Source organism: Thamnophis elegans, chromosome 6 (assembly GCF_009769535.1).
Source record: "Thamnophis elegans isolate rThaEle1 chromosome 6, rThaEle1.pri, whole genome shotgun sequence".
In the NCBI taxonomy this organism is placed as follows: domain Eukaryota; kingdom Metazoa; phylum Chordata; class Lepidosauria; order Squamata; family Colubridae; genus Thamnophis; species Thamnophis elegans.
The window spans coordinates 32,375,730-32,391,350 of record NC_045546.1 but is presented as its reverse complement, the minus strand read 5'-3'; the positions used below and the strand labels follow the sequence as shown (position 1 = coordinate 32,391,350).

The window sequence follows — 15,621 nt, the reverse complement described above, 5'->3', positions numbered from 1 at the left end:
TATTAACCATGGATTAACCTACCTCAGGGGTGTCAAACTCACAATGTTACATTTTTGTCACATGATGTATTGAAACTTTCCCCCCTTTGCTAAAATGGAGTTGGGTGTGGCCAACATGTGATGGATCCGGCCCACAGGCTATGAGTTTGACATCTCTGACCTACATGTTTACCTTCTGAATTATTTTATATGCTGCTCTACAGAACCTAGCTACATAGTATGTAATCTCAGGATTAGTGTTGGAAGGCAGATATTGCACATATTTTGTAGTAGTAAATCCTCTTATGTTAATTAAAGCACTGAATGTTTCTATATAGTAATTGTGCTAGCTAGAGGCTAAAAAATGTGATAGCTGCAGGCAAATTCTGACCTCCCCTAGAGTAGTAGAATAACTGCTGCACTCTTACCCACATTTTGTCTAATGGCTAGAATGAATTCTTTTGAAACCATCAGCTGGAGGACCATGCCTAGGTATTTAAAGCATAATACTTGTTTAATGACATTGCTGTTGATAGATCAAGGCAAACCTTTGGACCAATTTATAAGAGGATCTAATTAATTGACTATGTACCTTCCGGTCAGCAGCTATTCAAACAGATAGATTTTTGCTTCAGAATGGTCTGTCCCTATCCAGGTCCTTTGAGTCTTTCAATAGTTCACCTGTTATCTTTGTAACTGAGCCTATCTACTTTGCTACTAAATATTTGAATATTTTTTAAATGGCTACAGTACCAAGTACTTGTCTGCAGTGTAATTCTTGGCTGCTTACCGTATTTTTTGGAGTATAAGATGCACCGGAGTATAAGACGCACCAAGGTTTTGAAGAGGCAAATTTTTTTAAAAGTAAGTAGGTAGATAGAGGGATAGAGAGGTAGAGAAAGAGAGAGAAATACAGTAGATAGGTAGGGAGAGAGAGTAGTTAGGTAGGTAGGTAGATAAAGGAAGAGAGAGAGAGAGAGAAAGAGATAGAGAGAGACAAACACAGTAGATAGGTAGGGAGAGAGAGAGAGAGAGAGTAGGTAGGTAGGTAGATAGAGGGATAGAGAGAAAGAGAAATACAGTAGGTAGGTAGGTAGGTAGATAGAGGGATAGAGAGAGAGAGAAATACAGTAGGTAGGTAGGGAGAGAGAGAAAGTAGGTAGGGAGAGAGAGAGAGAGTAGGCAGGTAGCTAGAGGGAGGAAGAGAGAGAGGAGGAGAGAGAGAAATACAGTAGGTAGAGAGAGGGGGAGAGAGAGTAGGTAGGTAGGTAGATAGAGGGATAGAGAGAAATACAGTAGGTAGGTGGGGGGGGGAGAGAGAGAGAGTAGGGAGGTAGATACAGGGATAGAGAGAGACAGAGAAATACAGTAGGTAGATAGGAGGAGAGAGAGTAGGTAGGTAGGTAGGTAGGTAGGTAGGTAGGTAGGTAGGTAGATGTTTCCAGGTGTATTTATCCATGTGCCGGAGAAGGAAATTGCTGACAACCTGCAGCACCTAAGACTTGTTTCTGCTTTGCACAGCACTTGATCAATGTAATTCTCATCAATCACTCTAACTAAAGAGCTTTCCGAAAGGAAAAAAAAGTGTTTACACTCTGCAAACCTCCCCAAAACAGCCTGTTATATAAACTTGTTATATATTATTCTAAATGAGTTTTGATATTATATCTTAATGAAATCAGAAAAAATAAACCATTTAAATAGTGACATTTAAAGTTTTTGTTCAGAAGCATATGGGAGAATTTATTCAACATTTATCTATTTAAAGAAGCCAAGTACTTTAGTTTTTTTTAAAAATCATCCACCCACACATTTTAAAGAAACACAAAGGTATGACATACTGCAAATATTATAAATTACAATCCATTTCTGCAATCTGAACTTGTTAAGGTGGAATGGTTCCAAAATATCAGAACTACAATCGGCTGTTGAAGTTAATGTTATATTTTTCTGCCATAATAGACTTAATTTGCTTTCAGTCTTACAGTCTTACTATGCAGTAGTAAAACTTCCAAGCCCAAAATAGAGTATCAATATTGCTTTGAGTTGTTTTGTGATCTCTGTAAAAATCATTTGCTCAAATCCTTAAACCAGACACCAGGAGTCAGTGCCTAATCCAATGGTATCCAGGGTGACATCATACTTATGTTTATCATCTAACCCAAACATTTCCAGTAAGTGTTATTTTAAACCTGCTGGTTTTCATCGGACCAGCTGCCTAAGTGATTTAGAGATGTGTCCTGGGCTAACTGAGTCCTCCCCCACCCCACCCACTCTTTTCAAGTTTATACATTGTAATCCAATATTTCTCAACCATGACAGGTGAATTCTTCAACATGGCTGTTTGGGTAATTAAGACACACCTCTTAAAGTTGTCAAGAGAAACACTGTTATAATCCAAAAAAGTCCAGGCCATCGTGGATATAGATAATCTCTGCTGCAAAACCAGGGGATATATAATATTTGGTGAATACGAATTCCAAAGTTAGGTTACAAAATGATAAAACACAGAATTGTATTTGGGAACACTTCTAAGTTTATGCATTTTACTTATTTGTTTATTTAAAATGTGTAATAAATAGACAACCTGTTTCTGACATTGACTATTCCCATTGAAATTTTTGTGATGTTTAGATACTAAATGTGCATCTACATCCCATTGTCTGACTCTACCTGTAATATAAGAGTTTCTGTATCTGGAAAAGAGATTTGTAAGCCACTCAGAGTCACCTAGAATGAAGAGGGAGACCACATAAATTTTCTAAATAAATAAGTATTCTGGTCAGCGACTAATATTTTGGCAGATTTGGAGGTTTGTCCTTTTCCCTACCCAGATCCTTTCCAACTGATTTTTCATTAGTGTAGTGATTCAGAAGCTATTACTCATTTGCTGTATAAGATGCCTGTTAGGTGCAGCCTCAATTGCAATATTTGAAAATTCAAACTGTTGTTATTTGTCTCTTGAAAATATGCTGATTTCCCCCATTAATTTTCAGTTATTGGCTATACATTCTGCTACTACCAGTAAAATAAATAAATAAATTAATTAATTAATAATTAATTAATTAATTAATTAATTAATTAATAAAAGAAAGGTCCTTTTTCACAAATGTGTATATTGGTAATCTTGCACTCTTTACTTATCTGCGCATTGATACATTATTTTATTTCTCCTAATAATTTTCATTCTTTAGGTAGAGAAACCATTTATAGGTATGCGGATAAATAATATTATAAATAGTCTATAAAATACCCAGACTAAATAATACATACATACATACATACATACATACATACATACATACATAATCTAACTAGTGCTAACATCCTGTCTTTATTAGTTTTATTGTTCTATTCTGAATGCTTTGGACACATAATACAAGCAAACTGAAATAACTATTAATCTTATCCAAGAATACTAAATTTTTCAAATTTACTTCCTTTCTCTAATTTGCCTTAGAAATCATAATACCTATTCAGAGTGTCCAGTGCTTATTTTTCAACAACTGGATTCAAGAAAAATGGCTTGCCTAATGATTGTCTGCCTTAATACTAATAACATATATGGATTTTCCTTTAATTAAATGTACAAATTAATCTGATTTGGCACACTGTATATTCATATATATTTGCTTTATATTCCAGTTTAGTCAAGCAACTAAGGCAATTATCAATCTAGGAAAAATATAAAATGAAAGCAATTCATTTTCAAATAAACACAGTATAGTATATGTGCCCTGCATAATTAGAAAATAAACTTCTGTCTGAAACGTTTTAACTTTTTTAACTTTGTAAAACTTAACTTTGTTTGAATTTTGATAACCGGGCCACTGTGAATGAGGGGGCGTGTCAACACAAGTCAAGATGTTGCCATGAAAATGCAATTGAAGTCCCACCCCTTTTTATATGTTAGAGTTAGACCTTTCATCTTAAGTCTTACATAGTCCCATTCCCCAATAATGTGGCTATTAAATGTAAGCATCTATTGAATTAATGTATTTAGTTCTATAAACATAAATGCCTTCAACCTTCTGAAGGCTTTCCTTTGAATGTTTTTATGAATAAATAAGAATGAACGGGTTTGGCTATTTGGAATGCTTGATTCACTTAATAATAAATAATAATAAACACATAATAAAAGCACATATATGAAACATAAAATATAACATAAATTTAAAAAAATCAGTTCCACATTTAAAATACGGTTTTCTATTTTTCTAGAAAGTGTCCTATACTAAAGAAGCAATGGATGGGTGAGTATCTATATTTTTCTATATTTTGCAGTACATGTTGTCCTCAAATTACAATTACAGTTGGGAACCACATTTTCCATTGCTAAGCAAAGCAGTTGTTAAGTAGGTTGTTCCAGATTTTATGAATTTTTTTGCTGTGTTAAGTGACTTACTGCAGTTGTTAAATGAATCATGGGGTCATTAAGCAAATCCAATTTCTTCCATTGATTTTGCTTGAGGGAAGTCATCTGGAAAGGTCACAACTGGTGATGACATGACCTTGGGCTGTTGCAAGCACTGGAAATACATGCTAGTTGTCAAGTGTTTGAATTTTGAACATGTGACCATGGGGATGCTGCGACAGTCATAAATGCAAGGACCAATTGCAAGTCACATTTTTCAGTGCTGTTGTAACTTTGAACAGTTGCTAAACATATGATTGTAAGTTGAGGATTACCTCCATATTCAGAAGTAAGAAACCTTGTCTCCATGATTTCACTTTAGTCTACTATTTTGATTTCTTGACAGTTTTTGCAATAAGTTAAAGTTTCACAGCATCCTTCCTTCCTATTTCAGAGTTCAAGATTTTTAAGAATTTAAAAATTAAGAATTTAATGCATATTTTATAAGCACTTCAACATATAGCGCTGGTCAAACATGCAAAATTCATAGCATTTTTATCTATCTTGAGGTTTGGAAACGTCGTTGGCTATTTCATGGTTATGCATTTAGTTTTTTTATTTAAAAAAATCACAATTAATCTCCATTCATCATGTTGGCATCATTTAAAAAAGTTAGTCTGCAGATTGAAGATATGAACATTAATTTAGCTTTCCTAGACTTGATGTTATTATTAAGTGACTTTCATAGTCTAGGGAAAACCAACTTGTAAAAATACAAATAACCATAATTTTATCTTTTCCAAGTCCTTGAGATAAAAATTTGCAGCATTTATTACACTTTTAAACATCTTTTAACAAATCCACCAAAAGCCAAAATAAAAGATGTAGCAATTATGTTGTTTTTTTAGTAAATTATATTCCTTTTGTAATTTGTATATAGTAGCATCATTAATAACTTAAGATGAATCAATTTTGCCCCATATTTCAGATGTTTCTATACACATTCAATGCTAAATGTAATAGAGATTCTACTATATTTAGAACAAAGCACTTGCCATGTTATCACAGATATCACATAATAACTATCCAACTGAACCCATAATATTACATAGTCAAAATCACTTTCATTTCCTTATAGTTAACAGATGAACAATGATATTATTGAAAATAAGTAAAATTAATTCCTTACATTCATATGGAACTCATATCTGTGAAAGGAACACCCTTGATGTATTACCATCAACAAAATTCTAATCACTGATTTTTTTTAGGTTTCTGTGTTTCATTGTAATTCTTTCAAGTGTTTTCATAATTTCTTCCATCTCATCTTACTCAGTAAAATCCATTGAGAAATTTAAAAAAAAAAAATTCAATCTTTATTTGCAGCTTTGGAAGATTCCTGCTTTAGTTTACACATCCATAAATGGCTTTTGCAAGTAAAGAAAGGGAAAATATTTGTAAAATATAGTTTATATAACAGTGACCTGGAATGGGTCACTGAGATACAAACTATATTTTTTTATAAATTAAAATAAATGGGAAAAATATTCAGTCACAATTTTGAGAATGTGCAGGCCTATAATATAAACTACATGCAAAATAACAATTGTAATCTAACTAAAATTTAGATATGAGAAATTTCACATTTCAAAATGCAAATATTTGCAAAATAATTTCAGTTTTTCTCTAGCATTTATTGTTTTAAAACCAATTTACTATTGTTTGGCATCATTTACTTAACAATTCTGCAGTGTTTTAAGTCTTTATCATCAAAATTTGAGCTAATTGTGGCCTTAAGTATAAGATCATTTCAAAGACTTGTTGAAAATGATCACTGTTCATATGCCACAAACAATTTCAAGTAATTTCAGAATAGGTTTTTTATAATGTAAAGTTTTTTGAAGCAGGAAATATATATCTCCAAGTACTGAAATTAAATGCTACCTTCCCAGAGAAATAGAAGAATGTCAAGGGTTCTTTCCAAGTTGAGACATACTGAGAAACACTGAACTGGAATAGTAATTAGGGAACTCAGAATTTATTTATATGTCAAGATACTGTACTACTTTCTATTAAACATGACAGGAAAAGCTGTTCTTTTTTTCCAAAGAGCAGTTATAAAATTTAAACAGTAAAAGAAAAAAATAATTGTTACGCCACTTGTTCCCATTTCTACATCCTTTTTTCTCATTTAGATATGTGGGATTGCAGTTTATTTGCACTGAACCAGTGTAAATTGTTTCATACATCTACATGCACACAGTAAAAAATGAAGATATATACAGCTACTATGTCAACTACATTTTTAGTGCACAGGCTAAAACAATGTTGGCAAACCTTTTCAGCACCGACCGCTCCCGAAACGGGAGTGTGCGTATGTGCATGTGCCAGAAACCGGAAGAGCAGCCACCTGGTGCTCATGCACATGCCAGGAAGATGATCTTTCAGGTTTCTGGTGTGCATGGACGCACAAAGACCAGCTGCCTCATGCACATGCGCGTGCTGGAAACTGGAAGATCATCTTCCCAGCGCATGCATGTGCACCTGGTGGCTGCTCTTCCAGTTTCCTGTATGCGTGCCATAGGTTCACCATCACAGGGTTAAAACATGCCTTCATAAAGACTTCATAAAGAATAGTGCTGTAGAAGCTATATATAATAATAGTTATTGGCCAACAGACATAGCATTATCTGTGAATGCCAAACTAGCTATTAAAATTCCTAAAGCCTTGAGCTTCCTCTTAGAATGTCATGTAGAGTTTTCTTTGTTTCAGAGAAAATGCCTTTGATAATACAGGAACTTTTCAGTTCATTTCACATTTATTTTAAAAATCAACTTTGTTTTTTCTTGAACAAATTGAACTGTGATAGTATGTTACTAACTTACTTGTACTTGTACTTGACGCCTCTTCACCCATCGTGGGTATACTGTTGGGTATATGTTGGTGGTATATGTTACTAAATGTAATTACTAAAGAGAAAACCAGTATGCAAAAGTTCAGTTCAGTTTTCAGTTCAGTTTATTGGTCTTGTATGCCGCCCACTCCCGAAGGACTCCCGAAGAAATATAAAATGGCAGGTTTTCTGTATAGGTTCTTCTTCCTCCTGTTATTTGAATTCCTTCCTCTTCAGTCAAAGAATATATTCCAAACCAAGCTTTACAGTATATCTACTATTTGTTACATTTGATCTTTCTATTATGATGAATATTAGAGCTTTATTTTATTCCACTTGGTTTGCTTAGACTTAAATCTTGACTGAATTAATTAATCTTAGTCTCATGAAACTTTTTTATCCTCTGAAATCATTGATTTCACAGATGTAACTGCACATCATATCCACCATTCCACAGAAGTTATTTTTTTTTGTTGATGTTGGTAAATTGTAGATAAATGGTTCAGATCAAAGGTCGAATAAATTGAAATAAACAGACATATTTCTCCATAATGTACTTATGTCTGGATATAATCAGGAATATTCAAGTCTCCATGTTTTGACTTGGATTTCATAAAAATATCCAATTTGCAAAGAAGTTAAAGATTTCTCAATCTCAAAGGTGATTTTTCAAAGGCAACTGGACTGTTTTTCCTTAAGGAAGAAGAAAAGATCTTTTTCTTGTTCCTCAGAGGAAAAGCAATCTAGTTGTTTTTTGAAAAAGCACCTTTGAGACAACTAGGAATGACTGAGACTCACCATAAACAAAGGTTTCTCAGGTTTACAATTATTACAATTGTGTTTTAAAATCATAAGGGAAAAATGGAGGCAGTTAAATAGCTCAGCTTGTGTTCTGAGGTAACATCATTGATTTTAGAATGAATCATCTATTTATAAATAGATAACATTTAGTTATCTCAATTTCTGTAACATTTCTTCTAAGAATTTTGACATTAAATACAACAAATTGCTAAATAGTATCAAATTCTGGCTATGTAAGGGTTTGCCTCAGCTATATGTTCAAGAAAGCAGAACTCTTGAAAGCATGCAGCATTTTACAAGGAACTTTTATTGAGACATAGTGATAGCAGAGAAGCTAGGCAGGATCTAAATCAGGGGTGGGTTCCTCCCGGTTCGCACCGGTTCGCACGAACCGGTTCGTCGGTGAACCCGGAAGTAATTAACTTCTGGGAACGCCGGTACTGGTCCTGGCCCCTGTCGCTGCAAAGCATCCTTTTGCCGGCGCGTCACAGCTCACTTGCTCATTCCCCTGCCCATCCGCAGCTTGCTCCCTCGCTCCCCTGCCCGTCTGCACTAAGCCCAGCCTGCCGCTCACTGATTGGCTGGAGTCCAGCCAATCAGTGAGCATGCTGGAGGCGAAGAGAAGCTTTTTTCACGCTTGACCTCCATTTGAAAATTCCCTTCGGCCTTCGCTTGCTGCTTCCCCCTCAGGTAAGCAACAAAGCCCCAGCAGCGGGACTCGGGAGGCTTCGGGTGGGTGGTGGTGGCCCAGCTTTCGTGAGGGAAGGCCCCCAGGCCTTCGCTCACGAAAGCTGCGGGCTCACGTGCATTACGCGGCCGAAGCTGGGTGGGGTGGTGGTGGTAGCAGTGGCAGCGTTAGTGGCGGCAGCAGCGGTAGCAGCTGACGTGGGGGGGGCGGCGGCCTAGCTTTTGTGAGCTAGGCTTGCGTGCACTACGCAGCCGAAGCTGGGTGGGGGGACAGCGTTAGCGGCGGCGTTAGCGGTGGTGTTAGCGGCAGTGTTAGCGGCAGTGTTAGCGGCGGCGTTAGCGGTGGCGGCGTTAGCAGCGTTAGTGGTGGTGCTAGTGGCAGCGGCAGCGGTAGCGGCGGTAGCGACTGAAGTGTGGGGGGGCGGCGGTGTAATTCTCACTAACAGAGATGAAATGATAGAAGGTGTTGAAGCCACAAGAACCCTGGGGGCAAGCTGGTAGGAATAGCCAACATTCCAGAAGATAGGCTAAAGATACAGAAGGATCTTGACAAACTTGAACATTGGGCACTATCTAATAAAATGAAATTCAATGGTGAAAAGAGTAAGGTTCTACATTTAGGCAACAAAAACGAAATGCACATGTACAGTATAGGTGGTACCTTGCTCAACAGTAGTAACTGTGAAAGGGATCTTGGAGTCCTAGTGGACAACCATTTAAATATGAGCCAGCAGTGTGCAGCAGCTGCCAAAAAAGCCAACACAGTTCTGGGCTGCATAAACAGAGGGATAGAATCAAGATCATGTGAAGTGTTAATACAACTTTATAAGGCCTTGGTAAGGCCACACTTGGAATACTGCATTCAGTTTTGGTCACCACGATGTAGAAAAGATGTGGAGTCTCTAGAAAGAGTGCAGAGAAGAGCAACAAAGATGATTAGGGGACTGGAGACTAAAACATATGAAGAACGATTGCAGGAACTGGGTATGTCTAATTTAATGGAAAGAAGGACTAGGGGAGATATGATAGCAGTGTTCCAATATCTCAGGGGTTGCCACAAAGAAGAGGGAGTCAAACTATTTTCCAAGGCACCTGAGGATAGAACAAGAAGCAATGGGTGGAAACTAATCAAGAGAGAAGCAACTTAGAACTGAGGAGAAATTTCCTGACAGAACAATTAATCAGTGGAACAGCTTGCCTCCAGAAGTTGTGAATGCCCCAACACTGGAAGTCTTTAAGACGATGTTGGATAGCCATTTGTCTGAAATGGTATAGGGTTCCCTGCCTAGGCAGGGTGTTGGACTAGAAGACCTCCAAGGTACCTTCCAACTCTGCTATTGTATTGTATTGTATATAAACACAAGAAATATAATATAAAGAAAATGCAAAAAGTTGCTTCCACTTATAGTAAAAATATAATTAATAATTTTCTGGATTTAATGATTTCCACATGATCAAGTTTTCTCCAATAATAGTGATATTATTTCAGTAAAAAACTGTGACACACACATACACACCCACTCATTATCTGTTGTAAATGCATTCTGTAAATAGCATTGAATTATTTATCCACTTATTTCTGTTTTCTGAAACAGCCACGGGAATAAGGATTGTTAGCTTTGAAAGAAAATATTTAATCTATTTCTTTGTTGTTCACACACAGACATACTTCATCCCTTTGTTTTTCTTATTTTTCAGTTTTAGGATGTCAACTCCATCTCCAGTTGGTGATACTACCACTCTGAGAGGTCTGTTTTCCTTAACTTGTCTGTTGCCTGATTTGTGAATTAGTGAAAAGTACGGAGCAAAATGATTACACTTTTGCATGTGAATAAAATGTGTGGAAGTTGGTCAGGGTCCCTAGCTATAGAAGGGAATGACATTTTCCAGGCAGAGAAATGCTGCAGTTGTGTTGGGCCAAGTCAATATTTGTTTCTCTGCAATAACTTAGGTTCCAATTTTTCAATGGGTCAATGTTAAATGTGATTAAAGCTTTAGTCAGATTTATTTTCTTTTGACCTGATAATCTTTTCAGACTTGGATTGTTATTTATTTTACAAAATAGTTAATTTAAAAATAAGGTAACATTTATTATTTTCTTTAGATATAGTTGCCAGTATTCCTCCTCCTCCTGATGTGGTCTCAACTGATAGTCATTTGGACAGAACTGAAAAAACAGAAGATCATGAAGTAAGCTAAAGTGTTTTATAAGGTTGTTTTATTTTTTATAGATGTTGCTTGATAGACATTGGAGGTATTGCAGCAATAATAGCTTCATCCAAGTTTTTTAAACAGTTATTTATTTTTTTTACTTCAAAGGCTAACCAAGATTAGAAGAATATTGAAAATCTCTGCCTAGTAGTTCAACATGTTTTTTAATTCAAAATTTATCAAGTTTTCTTTAAAATTAATTTATCTCGGCTTCATTTAATAGTAAGCTAGAAAATTCTTAAAACGAAGTGAAAATCATAATAAACCCATTAATAAAAACAAAACATGATTCTCTTCTCTGGTCACTATCTACTTCCGTGATTTCAGTTATGTCCATAGCCACCTGTTTCCCCACCAATACTCTGGTTTCTCTTCAGATCGTATAAATCTTTCTTTCACTTCCTGTTTTGGGTCTTGGGTGAAATTTCATCTTTCTGAGATGTGCCTTTCTCCACAGAAGTTACCAACTGATTTTCTTCCCCCTCTCCTACTGTGAACCCACATGCTCACACAATTCTACAGTTTACCTTTCTCCCAGCCAGTTCCTTCCACAACATGCAGTCTCTACTACATGTAGTCCTTTACTTATGATCACAGTTTGGACTGAGATTTCCATAGATAAAGAATGCAATCATAAAAAAAAAATCATTTGACTGCATCACTTATTGACAGCAATCTCAGCAGTCCTGATTGCTGTTGTTAACCATGAACTATTGGTTATTAAGCGAGTACTCATCCCAATCCTAAACCATTCTGAGCTTCGTTATTCCAGCCCCGAGTCTGAGTAATGCCTCCAAGACACCCCAACCACCTATCTTTTCTTAATCCCTGCCTTTTGGCCACCCAAAAGAGAGGAGGGAGGACCCATAGCTTCTCTGTGTTAAAAAGCCTCTGCGCACCATGTTCCCTTTCTTTTTTCTTTCTTCCTTTCTTCCTTCTCTACTTTTTTCCCCTTTCTGTCAGTCTTGCCTAGGATCATGGTACAAACAGTCCCATTTTTTTCTTTTACTGCAGCAAAAAGCTCAGCCCCAATCTGACCCAGAGACATGGTGTAAAGGGGATTTTTGATACACTGCAGCTCTAGTATACTTTTTATTTTTCCACAGTGTGGAGCCCCAGCATGGCCCAGCAGCAAGCCCAGGCGAGCCTTGCTAGTAGTAGGAGCAAGAAGACAGTGAAGATCAGATGGGCAGCAGGAGACCAAAAGGGCATTCATGATAGGCAGTTGGGGGGGGGGAGTTGTAGCACTTTTGCACTTGTAAGTGTGGATGGGCTGCCAATGCCCAAATTTTGATCACATGATGTGGAGATGCTCTAATAGCAATAACTTCAGGCACAGGTCTTAACTCCCTTTGTTCAGTACCACCATAACTTTGAACCACTGCTGAGCAAAATGGTCATAAATTTAGGATTAAGTTTAGTTTTTATCCTCTCATCTATATTTCTTCAGTTTTGGGTTATACTGCAGCATGTGCCCCAGCAGCTGACGCAGTGAGTGTCCCCTCAGGACTCTGGTATCCAACATCAGTCTGGACTGTATCTCTCAGCATCTCACCGCTATAGCCTTAACTAGACACCAGATCAACCTCTTGAAACTAAAGTTGCTTTTCAAGGCTGTTTTGAGCTTCTTCTCTCCCTTTTCTCTCTCTTCTTAAATATAATTTTTATTAAACATTATTACCTTTAAAAAAACAGGAAGAAAAATACAGTGACATAAATACAACGACATAAGCAAGACAAATCATACATAACAATATAAAGTAAAACATACAGATACAAATGCCGTTTTAAACATACAACCCCCCCTCCCCCCCACGGTGACAGTCATTCACAGCCCAGTTTTTCTTTATTTCCTCATTATTAGGTCTCTAAGCCACATCTTCTCATTGCAAGATTCAGGGATCTATTACGGTACCTATGTTAACTTTCCCCATTTTAAGTCCCTGCTGTTCTCCTAGTCGCCCACATATACCATAGGTTCCAGCTAAGATAGTGTTCTGTTTCTCCTTTGTCCCTCAGCCAACCCATCATTCTGTCCATTTCTGCACATTCGTAGATCTTTTTAATTATAGCATCTTCCGGCGGTATAGTGGTGGATTTCCAAAATTGTGCATAGGTTATTCTTGCGGCCACAATTATATGCAGGCTCAAATGCCATATTGAACTGCTTATGTTATCTGGTTTGATGCTTAGTAACAGGTTCTCAGGTCTCCATTCAATGTTTGCCCCGGTAACCTCTTTTAACCATTTTTTAACCCTTTTCCAATATTTCGTGGCGTCAGTACAGGACCACCAAATATGGTAGAATGTGCCATCCTTTCTTCCACATTTCCAACACAATGGAGATAACCCAGGAAACATCTTAGCTAACCTCGTTGGGGGGAAGTGCCACCTATAAACCATCTTGTATATGTTTTCTTTGAATGCAGTAGATGTTGTAAGTTTAATGGTCTTACTCCATAGATCCCACCATTTGCCCATTTCAATTTCATAACCTAGGTTTCTCTCCCATACTATTAGAAGGCTTTTGTCCATCTCTTCATTAGTATCTTGGCAGGTCAAAAATTGGTAGATCTTCGATAACATTTTCTTGTCTCCACCAAACAAGATCTTATCTAGCCCCTGAGGGTTTCTCTCTCATTTTGATGACTCGTGCCGCCATAAAAGCAGCCATACTGGGCCACTAAAAACCAGCTGTCACACTTCCTCAGTTAGCACTTGCATTCCCCAAATGGCCTCTCTAAATACTTTTATTCTGAATGTTCTTCACTTTTATTTCTGATAAATATATTACATATGCTTTAACCCTAAAGATGTTTTACTAAGAATGAGAGCCAGGACAAAATAAGTGGACCCATCATCAAAATAATGCCATTTAAAAAATGAAGCGTTGATTGCTTCTACTCAGGAAGTAATGGAAAGAAAATCTTACCACCAGTCACATTTGAATAACAGAAAAAGAATCTATATTGAAAATTACAGTTTATGTTAGAAATAAATTAACTATATTACCAGCATAAAATTTCCTCCTTCCCTGTTCTGTATATCTGTAAATGAGACAAATAACTAACAATTTCAACAGAAATTGGTCACACATCATTTCAAAGTCAAGAGATACCTACACAGTTATAAATCTTCAAAGATTGCTTTTTCCCTTCATAGACCTCCATAGGAGCAGACATTGGGCTTGGGAGAAGACATTTAATTGAAGAGAAAAATTAATTATGCCAAATAACCAGCAGAGAACTTCAGTACCATGTGTAATACATGAAAGAAACTAGCATACAGATTTATTTGGTATAGAAATATAGTCTGGGGAGGTTGTGTATGACTAGAATTCATTAAATCAAATTGTTCTTTTGCTTGTTTGCTTTGCCAGGTCAGCAATGAGATAACAAGAGATTATACAAAACTAATGAAGCCTGCTCATGAGCAGTTGGTTGTATTCAGTATTCTTCTTCCTGAAGAGAAATACATCAATGAGCTAAGCGACCCTTCCACTGAAGAATACCAACAACTCTCTCAGCAATTTATTTCTGAAGTAATTATACCACCTATATATTTTTCCCATACACTTTACGAGTTGCTTTTGTGGGTTGAAGATCAAGAAAGATGAACACTAGGAAAGGAGCCAGGATCTTAACATTAATAAAGATGTATTAAAATGGTTCCTAAACTTACAGCCTCAGAGATTCAGAGGACAGCAATTAGTCAGCAGAGGTGGTATTCAGGTGGTTCTCTCTGGTTTGAGTGAACCAGTAGTAGCGGCTGCAGGAGGCTCTGCCCACCTGCCCCAACGTAATGTGCGAGCACTGCGCATGTGCAGAAGGCAGTGCGCATGTGCAGGTGTGGTGCGTGTGCTCACATTTGCGAACCGGTAAGGAAGATAAGTGAATCCCACTGCTGTGAGGTAGGCAATAGATATGACTCAAAAAGAGTTGCATTTGCAGCTACAAGTTTTATAGCCCTTCAACACAGTGGTAAGATTCAATTTTTTTACTACCGTTTCTGTGGGCGTGGCTTTGTGGCTGTAGTGTGGCTTTGTGACTGTGGCCATGGCAGGAGAAGGATACTGCCAAATCCTCATTCCCTGGAGGAAAGTTACTACAAAATCCCTATTCCCTTCCCACCCCACTAACCTGCTTTCCAGATCTGTTTTCCTGTTCAGGGAAACAAAAGAAGATCAGCTGGGAGACTGGGAGACGGGGGAGGGGGGAGGTGAGAGCCTATTTGCCACTTCACTGAACTACTCAAAATTTCCGCTACTGTTACTCCAGAACCTGTCAGAACTGGCTGAATACCACCTCTGCTTCAACCTCTCTTTCCCACTTAACCCAGAACTGCTTAGTTTAGGCAAAAGGAAAGGTTATATATTAGTGAAGATTAAAATATTGGGCCCTTGCTAAGACAAACATTGGAACTCATTATCTAATTGGGATTAGAGTAGTAAATTTGTTCTCTCATAATATGCAAGCGTAAATAGCTTGTCTAAGCAATCTCTTTCCCAAGTCTTAATCAAAAAATGATAACTCAATTTAAGTTAGCTAATAGTTGAACACTGAAAATGGCAACCCAACATATCTAAGAATATTAGTCAATCAGTGCTCATTGTTGCTGCTCAAGCTTCATAATATCTGGTTCAAGTGGTCTGTGAAAGATGCCTTGAAAATGAAAGTATTCCTGTTTTATTCCTAT

At 37.0% G+C, this 15,621-nt stretch overlaps 1 protein-coding gene across 1 annotated transcript in view; it reads left to right on the top strand.

Annotated features, from left to right (window-relative positions):
- Positions 1 to 15,621, top strand: part of IMPG2 (interphotoreceptor matrix proteoglycan 2) — a 37,837-nt gene that overhangs the window by 8,315 nt on the left and 13,901 nt on the right. The window contains exons 4-7 of the mRNA XM_032219775.1: positions 4,201 to 4,232; positions 10,414 to 10,463; positions 10,820 to 10,905; positions 14,306 to 14,467. Coding sequence (XP_032075666.1) covers positions 4,201 to 4,232; positions 10,414 to 10,463; positions 10,820 to 10,905; positions 14,306 to 14,467 — 330 coding nt within the window. The remainder of the gene's footprint in view (positions 1 to 4,200; positions 4,233 to 10,413; positions 10,464 to 10,819; positions 10,906 to 14,305; positions 14,468 to 15,621) is intronic.